The sequence below is a fragment of the Bufo gargarizans genome, chromosome 4 (assembly GCF_014858855.1).
Source record: "Bufo gargarizans isolate SCDJY-AF-19 chromosome 4, ASM1485885v1, whole genome shotgun sequence".
NCBI classification, from domain to species: domain Eukaryota; kingdom Metazoa; phylum Chordata; class Amphibia; order Anura; family Bufonidae; genus Bufo; species Bufo gargarizans.
This window is the reverse complement of record NC_058083.1, coordinates 187,667,426-187,694,890: the sequence shown is the minus strand read 5'-3', so window position 1 is coordinate 187,694,890 and position 27,465 is coordinate 187,667,426. Positions and strand designations below refer to the sequence as shown.

Here is a 27,465-nt window from a genome sequence, read left to right as displayed (position 1 = left end):
GGACCGCAAAGAAATACTGTCGTGTGCATGAGGCCATAAACACAGTTGTTGGTTTTTTATGCATTATTTATGTTTTTGATGCATTATTTTGTGCAGTGTTTGTTTCGGTTTTCCCTTTATGTTAATAATTCTCACTGAAGTCTGTGGGGTGAACCATTATATAAAAGGAGCGGAATCGCACAAACAATTGACAGGCTGCAAATTTTAAAATCAGCCCAACAGTGCAATTTCCACACATGTTCATGAGGTTTGTCAAACCTCGTGCAGTATGCTGGTACTGTATAACGCCCTTTTTTACGCACGAAAATCTGTGTGGCAAAATCGCATGTGATCCGCAACGTGTGCAGCAACTTACACTGCATAGTCAGCACTACCCCACTGTACTTACCTCTACTTGCTTTTGGTATGAGGTAGAATGTTTTTCACTGTCCATGGCAACGGAGATCAAAGTGACGCCACATGATACTGCCGTGACACACAGGAACAAAGGAAGAAGATACTGATTGTCGGTATTTGGTTGTTTGCCGCAACAAGAAAACACATTTTGGATCACAAGACGCTGAAGGAAGTCCTCTCGGGCCAGTCACTAGACAACAGAATTTTCTTCTGACTTTCATGATATTGCCTTGGCTTGCTTGGAACCTTGTTGGATGTGGTAGCCAAAAAGTGACCAGTTGCTACCAGTAACTTTTGCCTAGTGGGAAACTGAAAAAGCTGTGAAGAGTCAAGTACAGCCAAGCCGGTTGCATGCTGTAGAAAAGGGGGTTAAATGGGTTGTCTGAAATAATGCAAAATGTTGGCCAACCCCTAGACTAGCTTAAAATAAAAAGCCAAGTCATACTCACCTGTTTCTCTGTGGTGCCGATCCAGTCTTCCTCATGCTGTATGCAGCGGTGACACGTCTCTGTATAAGGCATGTCACCTGTGAGCCAATCGCTGTCCTTCGTTGTCTATAGTCCAGCCTATCACTGACGCTGTGAAGTACACAGTGACGTGCCAGGGTTCGATACGTCACCACAGCAGCCAATTACTGGCAGTGAATGGGATGGGATATATCTCCAGTCTCAGTCATTTAACCCCTCAGATGCCAAGGTCAATAGCCTCTGAGCACTGGCCACCCCCACCCCAAAGCGAAATCGCTGGGTGCCGATGGGCTGTTATTCCAGATTGGGGCATTGTGAAACCTCTCAGGCCTGCCATTGTAATCTTTCTATTATAGGGGTTGTCCTATTAAGACACATTATCCAGTATCAACAGGATAGAGGATGAGTGCGTGTCATGAGATTGGGGGCGCATTCTCCCCATTTCAATGGAGAAGCAGATACACGTGTTTTCGCCGCTCCATTCAACAAGTAGAAGCAGTCGGCTATCTTTGGAAGCCCCATAAAGGGGTATAAAGCAGCAGCATGCTTGTATTACAGCCATTCAATCAGGGAGCACAGGCTCCTGTTCTTGTGATCAGCGGGGGCCCCAGCAGTTAGACTGCCGCAGATCAATCACAAATCTCCTATCCTCATATAAGAATAAACAATAAAAGTAAACATCGTTGGTATTTTCAAGTCATAAAAAGTCCAAATTATTAAAAGATAAAATTATTTATCGTGTACGGTGAATACCGTAATGGAAATGAAACTAAAATGGCCCCATCGTCATGTTTTGGTGACTTTGCCCTTGAAATCATGGAATAAAAAGTGATACCTTGTCATAAATTAGGCGCGGCAGCTGGCAGCGTGCCTGGTTATGATAGACCGACGTATGCCGCCGATCTATGATAAATCTGCCCCACAGTATTGTTTTCAGATGACAGTATTTTGGCAGTGTGGCCATAGTAAAAGGAGTGGCTCTTAGGCTAGGTCTACACGACAACAGTCGCGCGACTGATAGGGCATAACTACACTGCAACATTTGTCGCACCAATGTCACGCGACTATTTTTATAATGGCAGTCTATGGTGTCGCACTGTGACATGCTGCGACTGCGACGCGATAGTCGCAGAAAAATCCATCTCGAATGGATTTTCTGCGACTGTCGCATCGCAGTCACAGCATGTTGCAGTGCGACCATTATAAAAATTGTTGCGCGACATTGGTGCAACAAAATGTCGCGCGACAAATGTCTTCGTGTAGACCTAGCCTTACCTCTGGATTGCCACTCTACAAACTTCTGTACTTTTCTGGAGTGCAATTGACCCTTCGGGTTATTAGTGTATGCTGCAGGTATACAGTATGTCAGATGGCTCTGATGGATGCCTATATGCTACAGTGGCATGTGCCCCTCATAGGCTGTCATATAAAAAAAAAAAAGTATACTGCGTGTCGGGTCCTTCTGTATGGAGTAGCACAGCAGATCGCACTAATTCCATACAACATCGAGAGAGGTCTACCAGCATATATCGGGGCCACGCTTTTGGCTTCCATTGGGTTAAGTGAGGGCATATGAATACGTTTGACATCTGCACCGCGGTAACCTTAGGCTTTCATGTATAAAGCAACTACTCTAAATTCAATGCATTGCATGAGCCTGTCCAATCACTCTTTACCTAATGACTACCATAGAACCCCACCCTTGCCCAGAAACCTTATAATTCAGTCAGCCACCATAACCAATCATAATTCTGCCTAACGTTACCAGCCGGAGTGCCCGTTTATATTACCAGCCCTGGAAAGCCCACACAGCAAACAGTATGGAATAGATACAGTACTTTAGAGGAAGGCAGGACTGTCCCACGCAGTAATAGTGCTCCCATTATTTCAGAAACAATCCCGTCTCCACCTTTCACATTCATCCCTGCCTGCATAATCAGGTACATTTTGGGATCTGCTCGTTTCAGGTATTTCCAGTTAGAATATCGATGCAGAAAGCGAGTATTATTTCAGGAGTCAGGTTTCAGGTATGACTGACTGCACAATGTCAGCAGTGTGTTACTGACCCCATTGTCATACTGGCATTCTTTCAGTAGTAATACCATGTACAGTTTTTTTATATACCTACTTATTGGTTAGGCTACTTTCGCATTAGCGTTTTCAATTCCACTATTGAGATCCGTCATAGGATCTCAATAGCGGTTGAAAATGCTTCAGTTTTGTCCTCATTCATTGTCAATAGGGACAAAACTGAACTGAACGAAACGGAGTGAATGCATTCCATTCCATTTGGTTGTGCTCCCATCGCGGACAGAATAATGCCGCAAGCAGCGTTTTTCTGCCCGCGATGTGGTGTGGAGCAAGACGGATCACATTGTAAATATATGGGGACGGATCCATTTTCCATAGACTTTTAATGGTGTTCAAGATAGATCCGTCTTGGCTATATAAGACATAATACAACCGGATCCAAATGTATGCAAATGAGCCTCTAGTAGCAACAGGCGCGTCGTCATTACTTCTAAAGGCTCAGCACTCAGAGGACGTGGCAGAGAGAGCTGAGCCTCTAGGAGTAACAGCAACGCCTCCATTGCTCCTAGAGACTCATTTGCATATACTGCAACACCATTTTTCTTAGCAATGCGGGCACATATGAACATGAGACCAACCCAGATGCGTTCAGCTGCCAAGCGCCCATGAAACAGGTCAGCCAAATTCAAATCTGCTGAGGGATGTCATTTAAAATTTCTGTGGTTAATGGGGTTGTCTCATCTGAGACAATGGGGGCATATCACTAGGATATGCCCCCAATGTCTGATAGGAGCAGGTCCCACCACTGGGACCTGCACCTATATCAAGAACGTAGCGGGCCAAAGTGGTGGCTGGAGGACTCCGGTCCGGCCACCACCAAGCGTTCTCCCCATAGAAGTGAATGGGAGCACACCACGCATGACCGGCCACCGCTCCCATTCACTTCTTTGGACGGAAACAGCTGAGCCAGAGATTGGCTATTTTCGGCGGCCCCATAGAAATTAATGGACGGCGCATTCTCAATGCGCCCCCCGCCACTTTTGCGGCTCCGTTTAGGAGATAGGTGCGGGTCCCAAAGGTCAGACCCGCAGCTATTAGACAATGTGGGCATATCCTAGCCATCGTCTCAGATGAGACAACCCATTGAACCATGTTAATTGATTTTATTTTCAGCACATGTTGTTGGCATAATGCGTTTTGACCTTGTATGGCAGAAAATCTAAATTGGAAATAAAAGCCACTTAAACCATGATTATTTTTTTCAAGTGTGGTAGTAAATGAGAGTACTTGGGGTAAACCCATTCAAGCATAGAGAGAAGAGAATATAAAATAAATTGCATGCAGATACTGCATCTTCCTTGTTCCCAGTCTATAACCAGTCGTTACCCCACTCCCCATCCAGTATCCACATTACATTCTCAGAGAGAATAGGGCTCATTTACTAACAACAGTTTGGTGAAAAAAGTCCCAATCCACCCATGCAACAAAATTCTGTCACATATTGTGTTTTTGTGACACCAGGGAGTGGCCCCAGCAACATCACTATCAATTACACCGGGAAACTGGCATAAATGACACTTGAAATCTACTCCAGTCTGGGGCCGGAGTAGACTTCACTCCAGGTGCACAGATGGGCAGTGGATGCCCCCTCCTCTGGCAGTGCAACGGGTATCAGAGACTGACCCCCAATGTCTTTATGCAACACTTTGGTATTCACAACAGTATACTGGCGCCAATGCAATAATACATATAGTTTATACAGCAGTCACCTCCCAAAGGTGTCATGGTAGCATATTGCTGTAGATTTTCTAATCTTTTTGAATATCTAGACAGGGTAAATTTTGACTAGACAGCGTAAAGATGCACCAAATGTATTACAGTGGCTCATGCTAGATGCACCATTACACAATTTTGTCTAGGTTTACACCACCTTTTGGTTGGCGCATCTGAAGCCATGGCCATTTACTAATAAGCCACCCCCATTTGCATGTGCCCCTACGCCATGACCCTTAGCACGTGTAAAAAAAAGGTGTACACCAGTTCTTGATGCAAATCAAGTCAAAATTCTGGCTCATTTAGCCTAGTACATCTTGCCCATTGCTCTCATGTTGTGGTGCTACATAATATTCGTATGTTATCACCCACAGCATCTGTATAAATATTACATATTAAGAGTCCATTCACATGTCCGTATGTGTTTTGCAAAACACGGACACTGGCAATGTGTGTTCCGCATTTTGCGAACCGCACATCGCCGGCATTCTCATAGAAAATGCCTTTTCTTGTCCGCAATTGCGGCCAAGAGTAGGACATGTTCACTTTTTTGGGCGGAACGGAAGTGCGGATCCGCAAATGCAGATGCGGACAGCACATTCCGGCCCCATTAAAAATGAATGGGTCCGCACCTGTTCCACAAAATTGCGGAACAGATGCGGACCCATTTTGCGGACGTGTGAATGGACCCTAAATGGGCAAATTTCCTACAAATGGATTAATGCAATATCAGGGGTAGAATGGCCATAGACCCCACAGGAAAAATTTCCTGATGGGCCGAGGACCAGGGGGCCGCCCAAGGTTTCCTTGTGGCTGCCGGTCAGATGCATAGCTATCTGATGCTCTCAGCATTAAAGGCATTGTGCAATGATTTATAATGATGATCGATCCTCGGGATAGGTCATCAATATCTGATTTGGGGGGTCCGACACTTGGCACCCTCGCCGATCAGCTGTTTGAAGAGGAGTGCCGCTTCCTGTTCATTACACTACACTTCGTCTTGTAAGTGCAGTGTGATAAGAAGTACTTGCTCCATTCACTTGAATAGAGCGAGTACTTGTAATTACACTATGCCGCTGTTAAGCAGTGCAAAGACCAGGAAGCACTGCCTCCGTCACCCGAGGGTGACGGGTGTCAGACCCTCGCTAATCAGGTATTGATGACCTATCCTGAGGATAGGTCATCAATGTAAATCACTGCACAACCCCTTTAATGAATGCTAGGAGCACCTGGCTAGCAGAAGAAAATGCCCTCCTGCATTCAACTGTATTGCCATCCTCTGGAGAGTTGAATTCTGTGGCAGGGGTGGCAGTATTTTGTGCTGCGCTGTGTATTTGGTCTTGCTGGGGCAGTATTTTGTGCTACACTATAGTATTGCTGGTCATGCCTATTTATATTGGCCCTGCCTTCTGTCAATTTGGACCCCCCTACAACTTAATTTTTTTATTTTTTTCCACTTTAACTTCCCAGTCCACCCCTGTCCAATATCAGCATTGTCAAAAATGCTTAGATGATGTGCACCAGTTCATGAGTGCCTCAAATGGTCTTGAATGATATTGTGACCTGCTGTTTAACCCCTTCCCCCAGGGAGTCCTAAAAAAGCAGAAGTCTAACAGCTGGATTTAGAAATCTTTTCTTTCTTATTAACGATGTCACATTTGCAAACCCATGAAATGGATGTGTAACTACCTGATGGGCTACAACCACGGGCTTCTACTTCCTCTACTTGTGTAAATTGGCTTTCTTGAGAAAGACAAGTGTTGCATGCCGGATATACTGATTGTAAGAACCGTGGACCAGTTCGAAGAAATGATGCCGATTACTTCTTCTGATTCTGTAAAGTGCATTTTATGACAGTAAATGATGATATTAGACAGGCACATAAGAGTTCAGCGGGGTCACTAAATAACACAGTACTGCACTTGGTAACAATAAAGGAAATGATGCGGGTCTTAAAAAATGTCTCTGTTTTTGTATTGGCAGCCATATTATAAATGAACTGATTGAAACAGAACGTGTTTATGTAGAGGAGCTTCAAAGTATTATTGAGGTAAGATCCTATAAGGTTGGGGTGTCAAACCTTCATGTCTTGATACTTCCTCATTGCCTTCAACTTCCATTCATTTGATCTGTTCATTCTAATCCATCTTCTGTTTTATCTTTACTTTCCGTTCTCTTAAATGTATGCATGCTGCAGCATTGAAGTGGCCATTGTTGTTATAGTAGTTTACACTACTTATACTTCACTAGTACATAATTGTAACTTTGGAAAAAAGTACAGATCCATCAAGTCCAACCTAGAATTCTACTGTGTTGATTCAGAGGATGACAGAAACTCCACCTTAAATTGGTTGACCTGTCTGGGACATTGATGGCATATTGTTAGGATATGCCGTCAATGTCGTATAGGTTCGGGTTTCACTTCTAGGACCTGCTTCTATCTCTAGAACGGGACCCGCAAAGTGAAGTAGAGCAGTACAGACTAGTACCACGAAACCAAAGCCGAGTTTGGTTTCAAGTTCTAAAGTGGTTTTCCACTTTAAAAATCAATTGCCGAAGTTATTCAACGAAGTCACGTGCGACTTCATGAATAACTTACTTCGGCTCATCGGAGACCATACATTCTAATACTGTAATCTCCGTACAGTATTATTCCGAAGTTTTGAACTAAGTGACTTTGAATTAAGCATGCGAAGCTCGCTTCGCTCAACTCTAGTTTTCAGAAGTCCCAAAGCGGTAAATGCAAGCACAACGCGGCCGCCTCTCTGTTCACAGCTATGGGACTGCTGGAAATAGCCAAGCCAGTGTTCAGTTATTTCAGAACTCCTATAGCTGTGAACGGAGGGTGACTGTGCGTTCATGGCTGCTCTCTCTTCACTTCTGTGGCCCCATTCTGGAGATGGGAGTTGGTCAGAGAGGTGGGACCCACACCTATCTTATTACATTGATGATATACCATGAATGTCCTAGATAAGTCGAGGGAGAAAAATTTCCTGACTTCAAATATAGCAATTAGAGATGAGCAAATTTTTCAAAAGTTCGATTGGGCTGATTCGGCGAATTAAAAAAAAAATTAGCTTTGTGACAAATTACTACTTGTAGTGGGTGCAATGACAGGGAGCTGCGATAGCGCCTCCCCCCGTCATTGTACACCTCAGATGCCACATTCATACATGATCGAGGCATCTGAGTGTAAAAACGGTGTAAAATTAACATAAATAAATAAATAAATCAAACTTACCGTCTGCATTTGCTTGTGACGGGCCAGCCGCCATCTTGCTTAAAGATCTGGCGCGAGATTACGTCATCACGCCGGCCGACGTGATGATGTCATATGTCACCATGCACGGGATTTCGGCCGAGGTCTTTAATCAAGATGGTGGCTGGCGGCCCGTCACAAGCAAATGGAGGAGGTTACTATGATTTATTTTTTTTTTTTTTACACTATTTCAGATTAAATCGATTCGCTTACACGAACCACAAGGAAATTTGGCTTCGAGGCAAATCAAATTTATCCTGAAATTCTGATCAAATTCCACTTCGTGCAATTCGATTCGCTCATCTCTAATAGCAATCAGAATGAGTCCCTGGATACATGTTCTTTGTTTAGAATTCTAGTACCTAACATGCTATGGCAGGGCGTTCTCTCACTGCTCTTACAGCAAAGAATACCTGTCTATGATGATGGGTCTTTCCTCCAGACGTAGAAGATGCCCTCTTGTCATGGTTACAGGCCTAGGTATAAAGAGATCATTAGAAAGATCTTGATACTGTGCAATGATATATTTCATAGCATTTCACAACAAACCCAAATCACACAATCCCTTAATTACTTCCCTCGTGTGTCCCTCTATTGGCTGGTGCCCAAAATTGTTCACAATATTCCGAGTGTGGTCTGATTAGCGACTTTAGTAGAGATAAAACTATGGAGGCCATTTATTAAGACTGGTGTTTTAGACGCCGGTCTTAATAATAGGCGTAGAAAATGATAAATGAGACGGGCCTGCCAGCCTGCCCTCCTCAGGATAGGTCATCAATATCATATCTGCTGGGGGTCTGACTCCCGGCACCCCCACAGATTAGCTGTATGAAGAGAACATATGACCGCTGTGTTCTCAGTTTACCTGCTCATCACCAACACTGTGGTGGCGATCAGAGTAATTACAATTTTTTATTTTATTTATTTTATGCACTTATTCTGCAGCGTTTTACAGACATTAGCATAAGGCCTCCTGCACACAATCGCGTGCGCCCCGCAATGCACGAACACCGTCCGTGGGGCAGCCGCAGTGGATTGCGGACACATTCACTTTAATGGGTCCGCAATCTGCCCGTTCCGCAAAAAGATAGGACATGTTCTATCTTTTTGCGGAACGGAAGTACGAGACGAAACCCTGCAGAAGCACTCTGTAGTGCTTCCGTAGAGTTCCGTTCCGTGCTTCCGTTCCGCACCATTCCGCATCTCCGGATTTGCGGACCCACTGAAGTGAATGGGTCCGCATCCGTGATGCGGAATGCCCACGGAACGGCGCCCGTGTATTGCGGATTCGCATATGCGGTCCGCAGCACGGGGCACCTACGGTCGTGTGCATCAGGCCTTAATCTAACTTCCCTATCAGTATGTCTTTGAAGTGCCTATTCACTTGAACAGGACGGAGCAATCCCATTGAAGTGAATGGTACAGAAGAGCTGTAATTTTACTGCTTGCTGCTGCAATGTCTATGGCGAGCAGGTAAACAGTGAAGAGAAGGCAGCACTTATATAAGCGCCGCTTTCTCTTCATACAGCTTAACAGTCGGGGTGCTGACATTTGGGCCCCGGCCAATCTGATATTAATGACTGATCCTGAGAATAGGTCATCAATATAGGAAAAGCAGACAACCCCTTTAAGGACGGGCATCATATATATACACACGGCGCTGCAAACATAGCGTTCGCACCATGACCAGGCTAAGATGGCTAACTGCATCTTAGCTAACTGCATCCCCAGTCCCAGCTTCTTCACTGTAAAAGAGGTGACAGGTTCTGTTATCAACATTATCAGAATGGTATGATCTGATCCCTGATCCCATCTCCTTATTCTCAATCCATGTCCCCCCCCCCGCCCCCCCCCCCCCCCCGTCCGCCCCCCCCGTCCGCCCCCAATGTTCTTTCAGTGGACGCCAAGCCATCAGTGAATGCTTTTTGTCACTTATTTTTATTACTCAGACCGGCACCAATTTTTCAGCTTGTGAGCTGTGGCCATCAAGTTCTGATCAGTGTGTATGCAGGAGTTTTTTTTTTTGTAATTCGTGCTGACTTTTTGGCACTGTTGCTTTATGCTTTTTTTTTTGTTTCCTGTGTTCGTCTTGCGGCTGCTGAGTACTGATCAGTGACGCCCATCTCAGATCGTATCTGTGCTCAGTTTTCGACACCAGTGTTACTTGTTTTTGTTACTAAATGATCTTTTTTTACTAATGTATATTTTGGGGGTTTGTGCTACATATGGACCTTGTAAAAAAAAAGCCACAAGTTAGGCCTCCTGCACAGAAATGTTTTTTTCCCTTTTCCGTTTAGTTTTTTTGCATTCCATATACGGAACGTATGCGGAACCATTCATTTCAATGGATGCGCAAAAAAAAATAAAAAACCGAAGGTACTCAGTATGCCTTCCGTTTCTGTATTTCCGTTCCGTTCAAACATAGAACATGTCCTATTATTGTCCGCAAATCACGTTCCGTGGCTCCATTCAAGTCAATGGGTCGCAAAAAACTGAATGCATCCGCATGTCTTCCATATCCGTTCCGTTTTTGCGGAACCATCTATTAAAAATTTGATGCCCAGCCCATATTTTTTTATGTACTTACTGTGTAAACATTATTGTATTTTTCCGTTTCCACTTGCGATCCGCAAAAAACGGATCATGGGAACCAAATGGAAACACTACCGAAACAAAAAAGCGTTAAAAACGCAAACCCATACACTCGTGTGCAGGAGGCCTTAGACAGTGTTGGAGTGCAGATGTTTGTACCACACTCCAGTTTACCGTATGACAATGACGCACACGATTTGAAGCAACCTGGAAATTTTAGCATTATAACGATGCCCGTGACAAAATGATCTGAGATTTGATCATTTATTTAAAATTAGGCCAGTCCTCAACCAGTTTGGTGCCAAGTTTACTTATGTGTGGCCATTTTAAAGGGATGGTAAAGTTCAACCAGTACCTGCGCAGCAACAGGGCAAGGTATGTCATTACTGTGCACTACCACATAGCATACTGTCAGAAAGTGGAACAAAGTACATGGAATAGAGACAATAGCCATGAAACCGGCTTAGCAAGGCCCTCCAGACTAGTGGATGTAGTTGTCTTATCAGCAGAGCTCTGTGTTACAGGTATTTCCAGGGGTAATCACTTAGAACGTAGTGACAATAGACATGTACTGGACTTGCTTGAGGGGAAACCAGGGTGATTGTCGGTGGTCCAAACATGCATAATCTGACACACGTGGAAGTCCAGGGGCTATGATACCAGTTTGTAAATGCTGTGCTTATTTATGATATGCCTATTTCATTTGGATCATGCTGGATATTTCTGTCAGTAGAAGTGTCTGGTACAATTCCACCACCACTGATCCCCTCTCGATGTAGTGACATAACATGAATGTTCATCCTGACCATTTGCATTATGGTCATCAGGTGACAGAATAAAACAGCAGTTTGCGGATACCGTCAGCTTCATTAGTTAAATGTCTGTCATTTTGTTTCATTGAAGAAATCCATTGCACTCTGTATTTAAAAGGAATCTGTCACCAGTTTTAGGCCTCATGCACACGACCGTATGTATTTTGGAGTCCGCAAAACACGGATCTGCAAAAAATACGGATGGCGTCCATGTGCATTCCGTATTTTGCCGAACGGAACAACTGGCCCCTAACAGAACAGTCCTATCCTTGTCCGTAATGCGGACAATAATAGGACATGTTCTATTGTTTTGCGGAACAGACATACAGAAACTTCTGTATTTTGAGCAGACCCATTGAAATGAATGGTTCTGCATACGGTCCACACAAAATAACGAAACAGACATGAAAATAAACCACGTTCATGTGCATGAGCCCTAATTCTGCCCTATCTACTGGTGACAGAGACCCTGAGCAAACCGCTGTGTCACTTTATTGAACTGACCCAAAATGATTGATATTGAGTAGGAGCCAAGCAGTGGACTCCACGCAATTCACTGCACACACCTGAGAGTCCTCATATTCATGAGCTGCCACTTCTTCCTGCTGCTGATTGACAGCTGTCTTCCTATAGCAATCCGCCTGGTGGGGGGTGACTGCTCATGAACTTGTGCTGTGTACTTGCGCTAGAGCTGCTCGGTGCTGATTTTAGCAAAATGAATAAAGGCTCATACACAATAAAGGCTCATTTTTTTCCGTGTTTATTCCGTTTTATTTGTTGCTCATATGCAGAAGCATTCACTTCAATGGGGCTGCAAAAAAACAAAAGTGTGCATTGCATTACTGTATGTCTGCATGGCCGTTCCGCACAAAAATAGAGCATGTCCTATTTATTGTCCGCATTACAAACAAGGATAGGACTGTTCTATTAGGGGCCAGCTGTTCAGTTCCGCAAAATACGGAATGCATATGGCCGGTATCCGTGTTTTGTGAATCCGCAATTTAAGGGGCGCAAAAAATCCAGCGGTCGTGTGTAGGGCTGTCTCCGGTATTGAAATTTCTATACCAAATCGATACTTTTATACCAGTATCGATTTGGTACTGGGACTTTCATTTTTACAATACTAGGCTGCGCTGCTGCGCAGCCCAGTTAGTTCTCTTATGAAATAACTTGGCGCTCAGCGCGCGCTATTGTTCTGTGGCCAGAGTCAGTGGAGAAGGAGGGAGGGAGGGAGTCCCTCCCTCCTATGACGCGGCCGCCGCTGAGCCCAATTAAATGAGTGGGCTCTGAGGCTGCCCGCACCACTGCCACCAATGAATGTGTGGCTAATTAAAGCAGGAGGAGGGACGGGGGAGGGAATAAATCGATGCGCCGTCTGAGCTAGTGAGCTCAGCGAACAACGGCATCCTCCTCCTCCTGTGTCTTGTGTTCTCCCCAGCGTCAGCGTACATTAGTGCACTGAACAGCCAGCGCAGGTACCCGGCCCACAATAAAGGCAGGCAAAAAAATTTTTTAACACGGTGGAGGGTCACTTATTTTTAATGTCAGTCTGGGCACACGCTTTTGGACTGGACCCCATGTGCCTCACATTAATAGTAAGTGACCCCCAAAGTACTATCTCACATAATGGGCAACATGTTAATGTGAGGTTAATGTCAGTCATTGTTACATTGTCAAATTCAATATCGAACTCTGACAATCTGATATCTGGTGCAGGTTTTTCTGTTTAATAAAATAAACGTTTTACGTTTAAATAATCGAAAGGCTTTTTTGTGTTTTATTTCTATTTTTGCATGGTACTTTTTTATGGTATCTAAACCAAATCAAAATTTTGGTATCGAGACGACCCTATTCATGTGCATGAGCCTTAAAGGGAACCTGTCACCTGGATTTTGGGTATAGAGCTGAGGACATGGGTTGCTAGATGGCCGCTAGCACATCTGCAATACCCAGTCCCCATAGCTCTGTGTGCTTTTATTGTGGGGAAAAAACGATTTGATGCATATGCAAATTAACCTGAGATGACTCCTGTCCCTGACTCCTCTCACATACATGACTCATTTCAGGTTAATTTGCATATGTATCAAATCGGGTTTTTTACACAATAAAAGCACACAGAGCTATGGGGACTGGGTATTGCGGATGTGCTAGCGGCCATCTAGCAACCAATGTCCTCAGCTCTATACACAAAATCCCGGTGACAGGTTCCCTTTAAGTCAGTCTAGGAAAATAAACCAGCCTTTGGCTCGGGGTCTGTTTCACTAGTTTATGCTGCCCTCGGAATAAAACTGGTGACAAATGGATGATGATTATTATTATTACTTTATGAATATTTTCACAAATATGCTGCAAACAGTACTAGAAGCCACATAATGCTATGTTGCTATTAGCAGGCCAGCGCCGATGCCTTCCTCTGAGAAGCACCACACCCTTGTCTAGTGAAGTCTTCTCTACAGACAGCATGGCCGGCTGCTGATGGAGGGACTTGAGATCCAACATATCCATCAGCAGCCTAAATGAGAAAGCATTGTGTATGGGGAAGTAGTGCACAGTGTTTTCCCATGGAGGCTGCTGATGGATGTGTTGGGTCACACTAGTCCCTGCCATCAGAAGCCATGTTTAGGACTGGAGCATCCTTCTGTCTGTGAAGAAGACGGTAACAAACAAGGGAATGGAAGGACTTGTCTTGTCACTTACTAATACGTTATATTAGCAAGTCAAAATGGTGTTAATCTCACGGGCTTTCCTTTTTCGCAGCAGTGCTAAAAGTAGGAAGATAGGTCCTATAGTCCAAATAAACATAGAAATATTAGGTCCGCGCTGAATTTTTTAAAATAGAAACTTGCACAAAAACTACTAATTCCTCAGGTGGCTCCTTCGCTTGATCTTCTTTCAAATATCACCACCTCTTCAATCTCTATACCGACCTAGCACCAAGCTTGTTCATTTCATCCACAGTATACGGATCGACCAACGATATTCTTTTTGCATATACCCCTTGAAAGAGGAAGCTAACATAGAGCAGGCCCGTGGGTAAGAGTACACAGTGTGCTTTATTACACTCACAAGGTTTTCTCTTTCAACATCACAAATACAATAAAATTGCTGCCCGACCCGGGTTTCGCTCCTGCTTCGTCTGGGGCGTCTCCATTTTATCAAATCAAGGTGTGTTTTATAGCTACATCATAAAATCATATGACTTAACTCTTTACATCTCAAAATCTTCTTACCTTACAGATTAGATCCTTTATCTTTCTATTTCCTTATAGCTCTAATACAATTTTCCTTATCAGTTATATATATACACTTTCATTTCTAAAACATAAAACCGGTTTATAATTTACCAATAAAACTCAATTTAATTATATACATCATTTGTGCACAAACCTTCTCCCGCAGGGTTTTGCTCTATGTTCTATCCTAAAATAACCACCTTAACTCCTATCTCTATGTATTGGGGTATTATTCTCTCACTCCCATAGTTGACAGTATTAACAACCAAAGGCCCCATATATCATCTAATAGCTTCAGGCCGTATATATACAGAAAACTATGGGCAGGTACCGTATATCATCTAATAGCTTCAGGCCGTATATATACAGAAAACTATGGGCAGGTACCGTATATCATCTAATAGAACTGAGGCAAAAACTCTTTCTACTAGGTTAGGACCAACATCCCACTCATACGTCGGGATGCGGTGCTACCGCCACTAAACACATTGGATCTATTTCACTCTTTACACATTATATCTGATATCTTCACGCCATACACACAGCCTTTACATCCCATTCTATATTTAACCCCTTCGGTTTGATAGTTCCCATATTGTATATCCATTCTACCTCTCTCCTATTTATTTGTTTAACTGGATCGCCTCCTCTCCATTTTTTCTGTACATACTCCACTCCTATAAATTTTAAACCTGTAGGATTTTTTTGTTGTACCTTCTTAAAGTGCGCAGAAACACTGTGGGAATCTAATCCTTTTTTAATATTTCTTATGTGTTTCCCAATTCTCACCTTTAATTTTCTAAGTGTTTTGCCCACATATTGCATTTTACAAGGACACTCTAAGACTTATATAACTCCTGTACTTTCGGAGGTTAGACTTCCATTCACTTTTTTATGGTTTGCTGTTAGAGCTATATTACTTCTAGTTCTATTCTTTTTGTCTTCTTGTGACCTGTTTCTACATCCTACACAAAAACCGCACCATGTGAATGTGCCTTTTTCTGATTGTGGTTTCTCTTTTTACAAACAGCTGTGTACTATAATTGGGGGTTTTGCAGGTATCTAATATCGAATCATTTTTTAGGATTCCCCAACTTTTCTGGATAATATACTTGATTTGAATGCACATTTAAGAGTGTGTAGTGGAGAAGGAGAACTTACACCTATCATTTCCCTGTTAAGTTGTGCTCCTAATTTCTGTATTTTCTTGCCGCACATTTTCTCTCTTAAATCTCAAATCTACTTCCTTATATCCTTTCTCTACAAACCTTTCTTTTTTTTTTTTTTTCTGTTTATTTGAAGCAGATTCACAAAGAAAAAACAAAGCAAGGGTCATGTACCCGCAGATTACACAGTACACATACTTCCCCCATGCGTCCTGCAAAAGGAGCCGGAGAGTTAAATACAGCATCAAAGGGGACACGAACCCTGTGCATACGAATCTGACTGCATTTTTTTTACTAGGGGACAGGACCTGGTAGTTACCGCCGCAGCAAATCCATCCTGCTTTGCGGCGGGCTCTGGTGAAGACCAGTAACTGCTTAGAACCGGTCCTTTAGTACAACCCGCGCCATCGCCTCTCTGGTCCAGAGGATCCACTACCTGTCCTGCCGGTACTTGACAGTAAGATCCGGCCATGGATCCCGCTGATGTTCCCCTGCCAAGCCTAGCGGACCTCACCACCATTGTGGCCCAGCAGGGTCAACTGCTGGCCCAGTTGACCGCTATGTTGCAGCAGCTCCTGCCTTCTCAGCAACAGCCAGCTCCTCCGTCTGCTCCTGCTGCATCACCTCCGCCAGCAGTTGCCACCGGTTCCAGAATCCGTTTGTCCCTACCAGACAAATATGACGGAGATCCTAAGCAGTGCCGTGGGTTCTTGTCGCAGTGCTCTCTCCACCTCGAGCTACTGTCACGTACCGGCAGGACAGGTAGTGGATCCTCTGGACCAGAGAGGCGATGGCGCGGGTTGTACTAAAGGACCGGTTCTAAGCACTTACTGGTCTTCACCAGAGCCCGCCGCAAAGCAGGATGGATTTGCTGCGACGGTAACTACCAGGTCGTGTCCCCTAGTAACAACTCAACCTCTCTGGCATTTTACAAGGACACTCTAAGACTTATATAACGCCTGTACTTTCGGAGGTTAGACTTCCATTCACTTTTTTATGGTTTGATGTTAGAGCTATATTACTTCTAGTTCTATTCTTTTTGTCTTCTTGTGACCTGTTTCTACATCCAACACAAAAACCGCACCATGTGAATGTGCCTTTTTCTGATTGTGGTTTCTCTTTCTGTATTTTCTTGCCGCACATTTTCTCTCTTAAATCTCAAATCTACTTCCTTATATCCTTTCTCTACAAACCTTTTTTTTTTTTCTGTTTATTTGAAGCAGATTCACAAAGAAAAAACAAAGCAAGGGTCATGTACCCGCAGATTACACAGTACACATACTTCCCCCATGCGTCCTGCAAAAGGAGCCGGAGAGTTAAATACAGCATCAAAGGGGACACGAACCCTGTGCATACGAATCTGACTGCATTTTGTTACTAGGGGACAGGACCTGGTAGTTACCGCCGCAGCAAATCCATCCTGCTTTGCGGCGGGCTCTGGTGAAGACCAGTAACTGCTTAGAACCGGTCCTTTAGTACAACCCGCGCCATCGCCTCTCTGGTCCAGAGGATCCACTACCTGTCCTGCCGGTACGTGACAGTAAGATCCGGCCATGGATCCCGCTGATGTTCCCCTGCCAAGCCTAGCGGACCTCACCACCATTGTGGCCCAGCTGGGTCAACAGCTGGCCCAGTTGACCGCTATGTTGCAGCAGCTCCTGCCTTCTCAGCAACAGCTAGCTCCTCCGTCTGCTCCTGCTGCATCACCTCCGCCTGCAGTTGCCACCGGTTCCAGAATCCGTTTGTCCCTACCAGACAAATATGACGGAGATCCTAAGCAGTGCCGTGGGTTCTTGTCGCAGTGCTCTCTCCACCTCGAGCTACTGTCACGTACCGGCAGGACAGGTAGTGGATCCTCTGGACCAGAGAGGTGATGGCGCGGGTTGTACTAAAGGACCGGTTCTAAGCAGTTACTGGTCTTCACCAGAGCCTGCCGCAAAGCGGGATGGATTTGCTGCGACGGTAACTACCAGGTCGTGTCCCCTAGTAACAACTCGACCTCTCTGGCATTTTACAAGGACACTCTAAGACTTATATAACGCCTGTACTTTCAGAGGTTAGACTTCCATTCACTTTTTTATGGTTTGATGTTAGAGCTATATTACTTCTAGTTCTATTCTTTTTGTCTTCTTGTGACCTGTTTCTACATCCAACACAAAAACCGCACCATGTGAATGTGCCCTTTTCTGATTGTGGTTTCTCTTTCTGTATTTTCTTGCCGCATATTTTCTCTCTTAAATCTCAAATCTACTTCCTTATATCCTTTCTCTACAAACCTTTCTTTTTTTTTCTGTTTATTTGAAGCAGATTCACAAAGAAAAAACAAAGCAAGGGTCATGTACCCGCAGATTACACAGTACACATACTTCCCCCATGCGTCCTGCAAAAGGAGCCGGAGAGTTAAATACAGCATCAAAGGGGACACGAACCCTGTGCATACGAATCTGACTGCATTTTTCCAATTTAATGTAAAATAAATAAAACAAGAATCAAAGAATCGGGGAGAAAAGGAAGGAAAGGGAAAGTAGAGGAGTGGGGAGGGAGAGGGGCACGGGGGGGTGGGGGGAGGAAGGCAGGGCTACACTGCCAGAGGGCCCAAGGTATTATTTAGAGATGCTTTGAGATACCAAGAAGTGTACTGAAAGGGTTTGACCAATTCCCCAATCTCAACCGGACTGAAGTGTGCGACCATAAAAGTGCGCCATTTGTTCAAGAATTTGGAGGCTGAACCTTCCTTGTGCCTTGACGCCTTCATCCTCTCAAAGCCCAACAACACTTTCACCTCACAGACCACAGCTGAGATATCTGGCATGGCACCCATGAGCCATCTTTGAAGAAAGACTCTTTTGGCCACCAATAGAACAGAGTGTAAAATGATTGGGATCTGAGTTTGATTGTCAGGCTGACCCCTTCCAGACGTATGTAATGGAAGACCAGGGCCTGGGGTTCCATAGGGAGCTCCAGCAACCAGTGTGTCTTGACATAGGCAATCACAGTGGCCCAAAATTTGACTACCTTAGGACATGTCCATATGCCATGCCAGAAATCCGTAGCAACCATTTTACAGTTTGGACAATGGGTGATTCGATCCGGGAACTGAGGCGAGGCTGGAAAATTAAAACCATAAATGGCAAGATGCATCATTCTAAAAAACGTTTCACGCCAATTCTCATTGATCACACACTGGCGGACCTTGCACCAACCTTCCAGGATCTTTTCCCCAATCTCATCATCCATGGTGATACTCTCCCACTTCTTAAAAAGGGTGGACACCTTGGCCTTCGTGAAATTCCCTGAGAGAGCCCTATACAACCTGGAGAGGGAAACTGTTTGAGGAGAGAAACGGAGCATCTCGTCGAAGGAATTCGTACTCGCCTACTTTGACAGATCCCGCAACCTGTGCGAACAGAAACCAATAATCTGCATTATTAGCAGGAAATGGGAGTCCGGCAGGGCATATTTTTCCTTAAGTTCTTTCGGGGTCAGCCAATGCCTCTCCCTTTGGTGCATCAGATGTTCCGCCCTTGTCAGCCCTCTAGAGACCCACAGCTCATTAGGTCCCGAGCTAGTTCCCAAAGAGAACCCAGGATGACCCCACAACGGCATCCATTTAGAGATTGCATGAGGCAAACCTACTGTCTTCCTGATCGCCTTCCAGGCTGCTATCGTATCTCTCAGTAAAAGCGAGGATTTAATATCCTTGGGTAACGAGGCCAGTTTAGAATGAAGGCACGATACTAGATTCCAAGGAGCCACTAGGTTTTGTTCCAGTTCCCTATTTGAAAAATGATCAGTTGTTACGCTGAGCGCTCCGGGTCCCCTGCTGGCCTCGGAGCGCTCACAGGGTATGCCCCCAGGCAGCACTCCAGCGTCTCGGCGTGTGCGTCCTCGCTCTCTAGGGCGGGACTCCTAGATTCAAAGGGCCAGTGCACCAGTGATTGGTGCCTGGTCCAAAGGGGTTATTAAGGGTTAAGGTTTGTGAGAGGCAGTGCTGACTTAATTAGGCTGCTCCTGTGCACTGCCCATATATACCTTCTCCTCCCACAGCCTTCTGCTGGATCTTTGTGCCTTGTGCCTCAGAGAAAGCGTTCCCTACTGTGTTAGTTTGCCTTGCCTGTTACCGAACCCGTTGCTACCGTCTACTCGCCTTTGAACCTTTGCCGCCTGCCCTGACCTCTGCTACGTCCGACTACGCTCTTGCCTTCTCCCTGTGTACCACGCCTTATCAGCTGCCAGAGAGGTCGAGTTGTTACTAGGGGACACGACCTGGTAGTTACCGCCGCAGCAAATCCATCCCGCTTTGCGGCGGGCTCTGGTGAAGACCAGTAACTGCTTAGAACCGGTCCTTTAGTACAACCCGCGCCATCGCCTCTCTGGTCCAGAGGATCCACTACCTGTCCTGCCGATACGTGACAGTAAGATCCGGCCATGGATCCCGCTGATGTTCCCCTGCCAAGCCTAGCGGACCTCACCACCATTGTGGCCCAGCAGGGTCAACTGCTGGCCCAGTTGACCGCTATGTTGCAGCAGCTCCTGCCTTCTCAGCAACAGCCAGCTCCTCCGTCTGCTCCTGCTGCATCACCTCCACCTGCAGTTGCCACCGGTTCCAGAATCCGTTTGTCCCTACCAGACAAATATGACGGAGATCCTAAGCAGTGCCGTGGGTTCTTGTCGCAGTGCTCTCTCCACCTCGAGCTACTGTCACGTACCGGCAGGACAGGTAGTGGATCCTCTGGACCAGAGAGGCGATGGCGCGGGTTGTACTAAAGGACCGGTTCTAAGCAGTTACTGGTCTTCACCAGAGCCCGCCGCAAAGCGGGATGGATTTGCTGCGGCGGTAACTACCAGGTCGTGTCCCTAGTAACAACTCGACCTCTCTGGCAGCTGATAAGGCGTGGTACACAGGGAGAAGGCAAGAGCGTAGTCGGACGTAGCAGAGGTCAGGGCAGGCGGCAAAGGTTCAAAGGCGAGTAGACGGTAGCAATGGGTTTGGCAACAGGCAAGGCAAACTAACACAGTAGGGAACGCTTTCTCTGAGGCACAAGGCACAAAGATCCGGCAGAAGGCTGTGGGAGGAGAAGGTATATATGGGCAGTGCACAGGTGCAGCCTAATTAAGTCAGCACTGCCTCTCACAAACCTTAACCCTTAATAACCCCTTTGGACCAGGCACCAATCACTGGTGCACTGGCCCTTTGAATCTAGGAGTCCCGACGCGCGCGCACCCTAGAGCGCGAGGACGCACACGCCGAGATGCTGGAGTGCTGCCTGGGGGCATACGCTGTGAGCGCTCCGAGGCCAGCACCGGACCCGGATCGCTCAGCGTAACATCAGTATTATGCACCCAATCAGATATGTGATGCATAAGACAGGATAGATTGTAACCCCGTATATTCGGGAATTTCACTCCTCCCTCCGGTTTCCATAGCATTAGCTTCGAAAGAGAGATACGAGGGCGCCTACCGGACCACAAAAACGTGGCAAGCATTTTAATCAGAGCAGCGACATCAGTATGTTTCAGTAGGATCGGGAGTGTTTGGAGGGGGTAGAGCAACTTAGAGAAGCTCATCATTTTGATGAGCTGACACCTACCTAGCAGACAAGGGGAGTGAATGCCATTTCTGTAATTCTGATATTATTTTTGCTATGAGGGGAGGGTAGTTTAGCAAGTACAGTGACCCCGGGAGCTTATCAATTTTAACCCCTAGGTAAGTGATACATTTCTTAACCGCCATCAAAGAGAAACCCAGATCCGTCCAAAACTGCGGGGGATTAGTGATATGAAACGCTCGCCTTTCCCAGGATCCCCTGGAGTGTCGCTGTAGAGACGCTCATAGTATTTCCCCAGCAATTCATTAATCAGCTTAGGATTTTTTGGACCACTCCACCCTCCCTTTCATAACCGTGATAACTGTAGGAGCCATCCTGCCCCATGCTTTATTCCCAAATCTGAACAGATCCTCCTGGAATTCTGACCTGTGCATGGCCTCCCGTTTATCCACCCACAATTCAAAGGTGTTTCTAGCTGCAATCCAGGCCTTCTTGTGCTGAGTGGAAGCCATCTGGAGAAACTGAGTGTATGCCTGCCTAAGAGCTGAGCTAGCCGCCTGATACTGTTTTGCGACCACCTTGCGTAGATTACTGACATAACCGAGAATTCGGCCCCTCAGGACCGCTTTAGCAGTCTCCCAGTGGGTCGAAACATCTGATGCACCTCGAGGATTGTCTCCCTGAAATTCCCACCAACAACCTTGAAGTATATCCTTAAAGTTGTCATCTTTGGCCATCAAAAGAAGGAAAACGCCACAGAAAATCAGTACCTCTAGGGTAAGTATCCTGTAGGGAAATGGAAATAGGTGAGTGATCAGAAATAAGTAGGTTATGAATTTCAGCGGATACCACTCTATGAGACATATGTAAGGAAAGGAAGAGGTAATCAATACGGGACCATACATTGTGTGCGTGTGAAAAATGTGTGTACTCCCTGTCATCAGGATGTAGAGAGCGCCAGGTATCATACAATCCCGTAGAGGCCAAAAGGGGTGGTATAACTTTGTCAGAAAGCCGCTGCGTACCAACCATCCCTTCAAACCTCTTCCGGTCTTCCAGAACAGATGCGACAGTTGAAATCACCCCCCACAATTCTATTATGGGTTCTATCCATGTGCAGTCTGTTCTCTAAAAGAGCGTAAAAGGGCGCATTAGCATCATTCGGAGCGTAGACATTGTGAATGCTATAGGATGTCCCCTCAATTTCCACCAATAGCCTATGCCATCTACCCTCATGAGATTCTGATAGTACTTTCCCTGAGAAATTCCTATGGAGCAGTGTGAGAACTCCTGCTTTGCGTTCCCTAGCCGAGGATCCGTATACAGAACCTCCCCAAAATTTTTGCAAATGAAAGAAATCTTTATCCTCCAAGTGCGTCTCTTGCAGGAGAACCACGTCAGGTTAGAGACGCTTCAAGTGGCGCAAAATTTTTGACCGCTTTTGTGGGGAGCGTAAACCCTTGACATTCCAGGAGATGATTCGCATTTCAGCTCTGATATTCACGGATCCCCGGACAGAGAAAGCCAAGGGAGAAGGGAGGGGGGGAGGGAGAGAGGAGGGAAGGAGAAAGAACAAGAAGCAAAAAACCATATAAGTACGACCAAAGAACACTGCCTAGGGATAAGGCAGTAGGCAATAACCCGCTAGGCAGAATACAACTAGATAGTGTCAGTCGTCCCTAAACCTAGTTTTAGACTTTCCTTTTTTCCGCCATGGCAGAACTCCCGTATACCTGGCCTAAGCAATAGCCCACCGTATGGCTGAACTATGAAGGGCCCTTGTAACGAACCGTTTCAGCAGACAAGGGGTTAAAATCCGTTTAGGCGATATGCCCCTTTCAGAGAGACAGGCACAGCTACTGCAGAACACCAACCTCCCGAACTGGATACAAAATAGCACTCCAAACTGGAACCTCGCAAATAGCTGCCGGCAGACGAACAGGAAAAGCGTATCAGTCAGCTTACACTCCTGGCAATCAGTCTCCAACAGCATACAGGGAATCCCCCCAATAACGAGACAAGGCTCCGTCTTGAGGGTCAAACATTGGTCTGATGTGCTGGCACACCCAGCCTGGTTTTTATTACAGTTTTGCAAATACAGAACAGATACAACACATCCCCACAATGCATCATGGTTTCCTCCTCTCTGTCCCAGAGACAACCGAAGGCAATCCTATTATCTCTCAGGACAAAGGGAGATCACCAATACACATGTGGAGACAACAGGACAGACATCACCATTTAAACACACAATGGAACACCCCCACAGCAAACACAGACATTTAAACATATCCCCAGATAGCTCAAGTCTGAGTGCATATCATTAGGTGAATGGCACTCAGAATACACAAATACAATAATATTAGCTATCGGGGTGCCCTCACATAACATACAATTTAACCGAACGCATAATAACATAAAATACAATTCTACAGACAGAATTAAGCTGTGCGGCCGGTCTGTTTTCTCCTTTAAAGTTACTATGGGCCATAATCCTGAGGCAAGAGGCTTTTAAACAGCCCTCTCCAAAACCCAGTGGCGAGGTTGGTTTCGCCACACATCTCCCCCCCCCCCCAGGGAAGACTAACCAGATACCTGACCTCACGCCGGTCGGTATCTGAGTTAGACTGGCAGCCCACCCACAACCCAATACTGGACCTGTTGAATTTTGGGGCCTGGCTCTGTTCTGTAGGTCCCCAGCTGTTGAGTGTGCATCTGCTACTCCTTGCTTTGTGGTTCTCCAGCTTGGAGCTGTAGGTACTTGGTGGGCAGAGGCCGACTGCCTCCTCTTTGGCTAAACAGCCCTGTTGCTGGGGGACAGGACAGACTGTCCCTACCCCCTGTGCTGTGAGTGCAGAGACCACGGTCCCATCTGCACAGTTGTGGGGCTTACTGTCTCCCCCTGGTGCGTTAAGCTGCCGCTGGGGAATGGAGACTAGGCTCCCAGTTCCCAACAAATCCTGCTGCTGCTGGGGGACAGGACCGACTGTCTCTGCCCCCTGTAACTCCGCCTGCCGCTGGGGAATGGAGACTCGGCTCCCAATTCCCTGTACATCACACGGCCGCTGGGCAATGGAGACTAGGCTCCCAATTCCCAAAAAATCATGCTGCTGCTGGGGGGCAGGAACAACTACCTCTGCCCCCTGTAACTCAGCCTGCCGCTGGGGAGGGAGGCCGCTGCTCTCCCCTCCCTGCACTTCACACTGCCGCTGGGGAATGGAGACTGGGCTCCCACTGTCCCGCAACTGTAACTTCCGATGGAGGTCCACCCAACGTGGCAGCTGACTGTCACCTTCTGCCCGGTATAGTAGGGTCTTGAACACTAGACTCCTCACGAACTTCACGTATTTCTCAGCTGGATTGGGTTCGAAGAAGTTCAGCCGCAACCACATCATACGGTCAAATTCCTTCACAGAGTATCTGTACTCCACTGCAGGTTCCATCCTGGTGCTTTTAGGGTCGCTGTACTGAGACATGCGTTGCCCTTAAATTGTAGAATCCACAGAAATGGTGTCTCCTGTAGCTGTCCTTCTGGCTGTAGGAACGATCCCGCTGCTTGCCACCAATGTAACGGACCTTTTTTAGCAGACAAGGGGTTAAAATCCGTTTAGGCGATATGCCCCTTTCTGGGAGACAGGCACAGCTACTGCAGAACACCAACCTCCCGAACTGGATACAAAATAGCACTCCAAACTGGAACCTCGCAAATAGCTGTCAGCAGACGAACAGGAAAAGCGTACAGTCAGCTTACACTCCTGGCAATCAGTCTCCAACAGCATACAGGGAATCCCCCCAATAACGAGACAAGGCTCCGTGTTGAGGGTCAAGCAGTGCTCTGATGTGCTGGCACACCCAGCCTGGTTTTTATTACAGTTTTGCAAATACAGAACAGATACAACACATCCCCACAATGCATCATGGTTTCCTCCTCTCTGTCCCAGAGACAACCGAAGGCAATCCTATTATCTCTCAGGACAAAGGGAGATCACCAATACACATGTGGAGACAACAGGACAGACATCACCATTTAAACACACAATGGCACACCCCCACAGCAAACACAGACATTTAACATATCCCCAGATAGCTCAAGTCTGAGTGCATATCATTAGGTGAATGGCACTCAGAATACACGAATACAATAATATTAGCTATCGGGGTGCCCTCACATAACATACAATTTAACCGAACGCATAATAACATAAAATACAATTCTACAGACAGATTTAAGCTGTGCGGCCGGTCTGTTTTCTCCTTTAAAGTTACTATGGGCCATAATCCTGAGGCAAGAGGCTTTTAAACAGCCCTCTCCAAAACCCAGTGGCGAGGTTGGTTTCGCCACAGCCCTAACATGAACAATAGAGAAAAACAACATAGATCCCTGATCTGGGGCATCTGAGCAACTCCAACGCAACTACCCCCCAGAATTGAGTCCCACCAACAATTGACTAAGGCCAATCAACGTCCTCTTCTGGGGTGCCTTTCTGAGCCATTCCGCGAACGGTCGTTCCCTCTGTGAACAGTAGGTTCCGGAGGGCCCTTCGGAGTGGGCCGCTGAGGAGAGAGGGCGGTGTCATGTGGTTCTGAATCTAAAATCTTGTCTAAGGCCTCCTCAGCCTCAGAGGGGGACCTAAAGGTAACAGTCCCTCCATGTGCTCGATGGATCTTCAGAACCGCAGGAAAAGTAATTGAAATCGAATGTCCATTTGGTAGAGTGCGGTGCAAACAGGACTGAAAGCCTTGCGCTTCTTCGCCACCTCAGCCGAGAAATCCTCAATCGCGTTCCACCCGACAGAAAAAGTTCAAACCCAGAGCCTCAGGCAATTCCCTCTCACATAAATCCAAGAGGTCTGGTTGTTTAATGGACTCAGGCAGCCCCACCACCCTCAGGTTGTTGCGGCGTGACCTGTTTTCAAGATCATCCACCTTAAAACGCAGGTACTCCAGGGCGTGCTGCTGCAATTTTATTACAGAGTCAGAGTCCCCCACTTGCTGCTGCAGAGTATGCAGCTCTTTCTCCAAGGCCCCCACCTGTATGCTGGTCTGATTCACTTCCTCCCTTAGGGAGTTAAAAGAGGCCAATATCGTTGTCTCCAGTGTATTCTGGATGTCAGGCATTATGCGCATTGCCACCTCCATGGCCAGCTGTTTGTAGTCCAGTGGGGCCGAGCTACCTAGGGGGGACCCATCTCCCTGGATGCTTTGGGAGCCCTCCTCCCTGAATATCAGTGTCTGGCTGTCCGCCATCTTTGCCGCGTCCTGTGAGGCTGAAAGCTGCTGCGCACCTGTGACTTTCTGCCCGCTCCGGAGGAGATATCTTTCCATCGGCGCCCCAGTGCAGGTAAGTGGTGCCAGCCGAATGTCTCTCAGGGCTGAAAAGCAGCTCCCTGCGCTGCAAAGTGCAAGCGGTGGTCGGCGGTAAGCGAGAGCTCCGTGCGCTGCGTCCTCACATGGCGGCGCCGGAACCGGAAACTTTGTATATCATAATCCTTGAGAACAATTCCTTTTCACCTTCTGAAATTGAATTTTAGGAATATTTGTTATCCAGGGGTCATAGTGGCAGCTATTAATATCTATATAGCTATTTCTATCTGTAGGTTTAAAGTAGGTTTTTTCATGTGTATGGCGCTTTCTGTTATCATAATTTCCAAATCAAGGAAGTTTACAGTTTCTTTACTAATACATTCAGTAAACTTAATATTCCAAGTATTATCATTAATGTAACAGATAAACTAATTTAGAGAGAACTCTTTACCACGACAGTCATCGATGGATCTTTTCCACATCATTAGGTTCCATTATCCTTTTTTCTTTTCAAGTAGAGGATCAATGTAACTGTACCCCCAGTATGCCATAAACAAATTGACGAAATTTGATGCGAATTTCGCACCCATCGCCACACCAAAGATTTGGAGATAGAATGAATCCCCATACCAAAAATAGTTGTGATCCAGACAGTATTCTATACACTCAACTATATAGGTTTTCTAATTTTCCTTCAGATCACTATCCTTATTCAGAAAACAAAATTTACAGCTTTCAGACCTATCCTTTTTGGTATGATAGTATATAGTGATGTAACATCAACTGTCACCAAAAACATGTCATCAGTAAATTCCTATATGTCTCTCAGCACTTTCAAAACCTGTCCCGTATCCTTCAGATAAGAAGGTGTTGCAGGAACATA

At 46.0% G+C, this 27,465-nt stretch overlaps 1 protein-coding gene across 1 annotated transcript in view; it reads left to right on the top strand.

Annotated features, from left to right (window-relative positions):
- The window catches only part of MCF2L2 (MCF.2 cell line derived transforming sequence-like 2), a 508,793-nt gene that overhangs the window by 325,508 nt on the left and 155,820 nt on the right, over positions 1-27,465 (top strand). The window contains exon 16 of the mRNA XM_044288562.1: positions 6,651-6,717. Within this exon, the coding sequence (XP_044144497.1) occupies positions 6,651-6,717 (67 nt within the window). The remainder of the gene's footprint in view (positions 1-6,650; positions 6,718-27,465) is intronic.